The 6,000-nt window shown below is 39.6% G+C and overlaps 1 protein-coding gene across 1 annotated transcript in view; it reads right to left on the bottom strand.

Moving 5' to 3' along the window:
* Positions 1-3,882: 3,882 nt before the first annotated feature.
* Positions 3,883-6,000, bottom strand: part of tln2b (talin 2b) — a 48,357-nt gene continuing 46,239 nt past the window's right edge. Inside the window, exons 52-56 of the mRNA XM_053318552.1 lie at positions 5,655-5,780; positions 5,486-5,548; positions 5,195-5,377; positions 4,986-5,111; positions 3,883-4,333 (exon numbers count right to left, since the gene is read on the bottom strand). Coding sequence (XP_053174527.1) covers positions 4,205-4,333; positions 4,986-5,111; positions 5,195-5,377; positions 5,486-5,548; positions 5,655-5,780 — 627 coding nt within the window. The 3' untranslated portion in view covers positions 3,883-4,204. The remainder of the gene's footprint in view (positions 4,334-4,985; positions 5,112-5,194; positions 5,378-5,485; positions 5,549-5,654; positions 5,781-6,000) is intronic.

Below are 6,000 nucleotides of genomic sequence, written 5' to 3'. Positions count from 1 at the left end.
GAGTGTGACAACTTGATTTCACTGAAGATGTTATAGCGCAATTCTTGACTCCATTTCTACACAATGACACTTCTAAACATAAAGTAAATTTCCTGTTAACCAAGCTCGAAAATATATAAACTTATGGATTTAAGAAACCAATACATGCTGAGTTTGTTTGCTGTGCCTCAATCATGGCTTAAACATACTGCACATTGGTGCTGCTGAATGATGAAAGTGGAGAGGTGACCCAATGTCATTTGGCATAGACAGGGGTTGAAATGGCTTCGTTTTGAGAACTTGAGTGTGGAACAAAGTATGATCTAAATAGCTGCCAGGCTGTTGGGATTAGGCATGGCACAAGCTGTGGTGACTGCAAAACCAACCTTCAAACTCACATTTAGGATGCCTGAGACAACACTAAGGATTATTGTATGTTTCATGACTGTATGCCTTTTGAAATGAAATTTAATGTCATCAGGTTCCAGTGATTTATTACATGTTGAGTGAAATAAAAAATAATGCACCACTATTATAAATAGAAAATTCAAGATGTCTTGTCTCCTTGAAATTCAGTCTGACATATCTGGTGTCTTTGGAAAAGTTGAGATCTTGACAAAGTTTCAAAGCTTTGAAACTTGCTGCACACAACATAACTTTGTAACGATACACCTGCCAAAAGTCTGTGAGGTTGAGGAGGTTAATGACATACGCCACGGTGAAACAGATCAGGCTTTAAAACTAGTGCCGACAAGGTGCATCTGGAACCCATACCTACAGTACATCCACAAGCAGGAAACAGAGAGAGCTTACGAAATATACTCGATAAAGAAGCGTACAGAGGGGTGGTTAAGTACAAGATAAACCCCAAAATATTTGTTACCATGCTGGAGTGCTTTGTCATTTTTACAGTAAGTTGTAAATGCATGGCCCTGATGAAGTTCATTCACAAACCAAAGTTAACCAGAAAAACTTCGACAAGAGAGGAGAGAGAGAGAGAGAGAGAGAGAGAGAGAGAGAGAGAGAGAGAGAGAGAGAGAGAGAGAGAGAGAGAGAGAGAGAGAGAGAGAGAGAGAGAGAGAGAGAGAGAGAGAGAGAGAGAGAGAGAGAGAGAGTAGATGGGCACTCCCAGTTAAACACATGGCTTCAGTTTCCCTCTCCACTGTGTGGTGTGGCCTTGCATGAGACCAAAACACTCAAACAACCAAATATGGTGTTCATTATGAAGACTGAGTGTATTGTGATGACTACCTCTAACCATCTTTTACTTGCTCTTCCACCATATCCTCCTGATACAAAGAGAGGATCAGCTTCAGAGTGACGAAAGTATTGTATCACCTGAATGAAAAAAGAGGATGATCAAGCCTGCCTTGTTGCCAGTAGAAAACCAACAAAAGTACTTATTACTAATTTTCAACTGCACTATAATGCTGTTTGTGTTCACTGTGAGACTGTAACCCAGAGTAGAAGATTTTGAACTCTCATTCTTGACCAGAACATCTAAATGGGAATCACTGCATACTTCAAGGTCTGGTCTGTGAACAAAGAGGGGAAAAAAAGCACATCCAGTATGTCCATATTTGGTTTGACTAACTTTGCCAAACCTTCTACTAGAACATATTTCTCCAAACCTCCACTGACTCAGCTACGAAGGACAATACTGACTTCTGCTGGAAAGAATGCTGAATGACTTCATTTTAGAGGAGGCATCTCTTTTGTCAACTAGATGCATGAAAAGGACAAAATAATCTTCTAATGTACTGGTTGTTTGAAATTCTTTATTTTTGGTGAATACAAAAAATACTTTTGTGACCAGATAAATATTATACATACAGCATCAAATCATAAAACTAATGCAGTCTGTTAAAGAAAGCACAACACCTATTCATAACAGAGCTACTGTAGTAACTTTTTCTATTTCCGTTAATACTTAGACAAATCAGTTAGACAATATATCTCAGGGTAATTCTTACATTTATCGATAAAAACTTAATTTTATAGTGGTTAAACAATGAAACAAAGAAGTAATTCAGTCCAACGTTGAAGAGGGACTTGGTATAATGAATTTCTCGACTTCAGACAAATTGCCACATGCACATGGAATGCAGTCTAGTGTTAGTCTTCGATTATGGTCGCTAAATCCTAAGGTATCCACAGATGCCCTTTTTGTATCAGCATTATAGCATTGTAGGCAGATAGGCCACCAGCAAAGGCATTGTATTGTATGGCAAAGGACTAGGTGACAGTTTATTAAGACCCCGGTGGGGAATAGACTGGCATAATGTTCTGATCCAGAGAGGACAAGGCTCAGGCTCCCACCCAACCTGATCATCAGCTGCTCGCAGGGCAGACTCAAGTAAGGCACTAGTACACAATGCAGAACAGACACTGGCATGGACAGACTGAGGAGATGACCTGTTAAAAAATTCCAATATATTATACATTTATATCCTAAAAAAACAAAAACCCGGCACTGAACCAGTTTCCTTGATAAGAGCTTGAAGCTATTTCCTTTTCATTTGTTGGGAGAGTGTCCTACATTTAATATAATGGAAGCTTTAAATTTCCTTCTTCAGTGCGTTAAGTTATGAGCATCGCCAGTGCATCCAGTGTGCTCGTTTCATTCACGAGCCTAAAGTGAAATATCATTGCACACAACCAATCTTAGAGCCAATAACAGCGCAGACTCTCATTATCACCTCGCTAGAATATTCAGTGTAACATATTGCTATAGACAGTCAGTCTGAAATTAAAATGCCTTCACCAAAACAGGGCAGTAATGAGTGGAGAATAAACTAAATGCATGTGTGTGTACAATACAGGGGCACCTGAAAAAAGAAATGTGGCTAGTGTTAATGGGAGAGGAATTAAAACATCAAGACAAGGAAGAACAAACATGGCAAATAATGTAAACATAATCACAATTACACAGCTGTGTATGCCAGGGAATGAGAAGAAGCTCTTGTGGGGATTACATAGAATGATGTGATGTACAAGCAGCATGACATATTTGGTCACATTTAGTCCAGATTCTACTGAATAACACAAAGTACACCTCTCTGCTCTTTAAAGGATCAGTGTGTAAGATTTAGTGACATCTAGCGGTGAAGTTGCAGATTACAACCAAATGAATACATCTCCCCTCATCCTCCCCTTCCATTGCAATAGGATCTTTCTAGAGCCAGTGTTTGCTTTGTCCATTCTGGGCTACTGTAGAAACGGCGGTGCAACATGGAGTGCTCCATGGAAGAGGACCTGCTCCCTATGCAGATATAAAGGGCTCAGTCTAAGACAATGAAAACATAATTCTTATTTTCAGGTGATTATACACTAATTAAAACATACTTATATTACATTTCTGCCAAGTCTGTTCTGCTAGATGCTACTAAATCTTACACACTGGTCCTTTAAAAAATACTATTTTCTTTATTTAAAAAAAAAAGTCAAGAATAAATAACTTCATGTGGTCTTAATTTTGTACTTTGTCATTTACTCCAATCAGAACCTCTTACCGTTTGGCGTTAAGCTGAACTACATCGTTTCATCCTTAATTTCTAAAGATTTACTAGTTTACCAGCAAACCCCAAGTTCACATTTTAATTAGTAAAATACAAGTGCCTTTCCACTACACTACTCTATTGGTTAGTAGCTTCATTGATATGTATAGACGTTATGGTGCATGCAAGCCAGTGGTGGATTGAGCCATTTCTTTCTGCATTTTATTGAACCTTTGAGGTTTTTTAACTCTATAACAGAAGCTATGGACCCTTAGGTTTATCATCAGTTCACTTCTATTTGCTTTAAACCTTCAATAATTATAGAACATTCAATGACGATTATAGAGGATTTCTGCATTCATAACATCTTTGATTCATGATTGTAACAGTCAGTAATGCTCATGATGCAGTAACACTCACAAAGCAATGATACATTTATCATACAACTTTATCGAACTGTCTTGACTTGCTTATAGTGACAACTGTAACAACCTTCTTCATATGTCAATGCCATTCACTGACAAATACATACGCACATCACACATACATACACGCACACAAATACACTACAGAGCACAGGCACTTGTTTTTCTCATCAAACAGGCCTGTTTCAAGTGCTGTATATTCCTCAGTTACATGAGAGGAAAGCAGCTGACTGTACATCGGCAGCATCTCCCCTTGATAAGAAGATCTCATCTGCGTGGCGCACATCCTGCACAGTCAGCCAATCAGCCCTCATCCTCCCTCAGTTCGCTGGGCAAGAACTTGTACTGCTGCTGTCGGATCTGAGCCAGCTTCTTCCGGGCTTCCTCCAACTCTCGCTCTTTTCTTAGCATCTCCTCCTGAGCTGCAATGATCTGAGGAGAAGGGAAACAGCTGACAGCCTTCCACTCATCATAATCCCATTCCTGTGGATAGCTTGATATGAAAAACTAATCGCTGCACTGTACTCAGCTCAAACTGTTATCTCCTAAACAAGAACAACATAACAGAACATACACAGAATAGTATCTTGTAGGAAGAAAGTGTGGCTGTGTAAAAAATCATTCAAATGTTCCACAAATATTTGTATAGTAGACGTTTAGTGACATACGGAGAAAGTGGCATTAAACCAATTTTTGCATGATACATATGCTTTATTCTTCTTGGTCAATGCAGTATTTTACAGGAGTGAGACAGGTACTCAATCAATCAAAATGAACAAAAAAAAAGCTGGAAAAAAAAGCATCTCGTTTGGTAGATATTGAATTTTTGCAGAAATGGAAAGAAAGCAAGTTCTCTGCTGTAGCAGAAAGATGCTAGAACTTGTCAAGAAATGTGATTTTTTGAAGCTGTAGGTTTCTAGTAAAACTGGCAAACAGCTTTGAAATGAAGACGATGGGTTGTTTATCCACAGCGGCTCATCACAATTTCAGAAAAACAACCGTGGCATTTTGGCATATCGGCGAGGGGTGCAAACATTCAGTGAAAAGGGCAAACCACACAATGGGAATGATTACTTTGTCTCACCTGAGCTATGCCTCCAACGAATTTGGTTTTCACCACCACACTGTCATCTTCAGACTTGTCAAATGCTGCTTTCTGAGCTGCCTTCACCAGGTTGTCTGAAGCTCTCTTCACTGCATTGCCAGCAGCCTTTAGGGAGGTAATCTCAAACTTAGTACAGAGCACACTAGATGCATTTATATGAAGAAATGGAAATTGTGTTTGATTGTTACCTGTAGTCTCCTCATAGCTTCAGAATCCTGGTCAGCTTTCACTTTGCATGCCACCAGGAGCTGAGCAGTAGAGGCTGCAACCTGTTTGGCTGAAGAGATGAGCTTCTCCTCGCTGGCATGGCCCTGCACTGAGGCGTTCGCTGCCTCACACAGGTTACTGGTGGCCGCGGCTACCATACGAGCCTACAGCGGGCAACAAATGTAGGCATGCCCATGGTTGGATTTACACTTTGTTGTTATAAATCTGTGCAATAATTTGAACGTTAGGCAGTAATATTGAAAAGGACTTACGGCTGATATAAGACCCTGTGACCACTGGCCGTCATCCACTGCATTGGCTAAATTGGATCCAACCTGAGATTGACATAAATCTCATGGGTAAAAAATAAGGATGCAACTGTTGTATTACAGAATTAGTAACAGCAGTCTTGTATCTTTTTGATTGGGTGCTTAGACTGACCTTGCCTTGTGCCACCAGTTCTCTTTGAGCTGCTGATGCTGATTTAACAAGAGCGCTAGTTGCTGCAGCAATGGATTTTGCTGCCTCTAAAATCTGCTCCTCAAAATCCAGCGTCTCATCTGCCTGCTGGAAGTAAAAGCACATATCAACTTGAAAGTTAAAAGCGTTGTAGTCTACAGTAAGAAAAAACTGCAGTACTATAACCAGGCCCGTAGCCAGGATTTTAGTCCTACATCTCGAAAATTCCTGCCAGACATTAAAAATAAAGACTCAAGTGTTAAAAAATATTTTAACAGTGAACTGATCAGCTGTATTACATTCAATTTTATTCCTGAACAAATGCTGT

The sequence above is a fragment of the Scomber japonicus genome, chromosome 5 (genome assembly GCF_027409825.1).
Source record: "Scomber japonicus isolate fScoJap1 chromosome 5, fScoJap1.pri, whole genome shotgun sequence".
Lineage (NCBI taxonomy): Eukaryota > Metazoa > Chordata > Actinopteri > Scombriformes > Scombridae > Scomber > Scomber japonicus.
The sequence above is the reverse complement of the archived record's forward strand: the minus strand, read 5'-3'. Positions and strand labels throughout refer to the sequence as shown.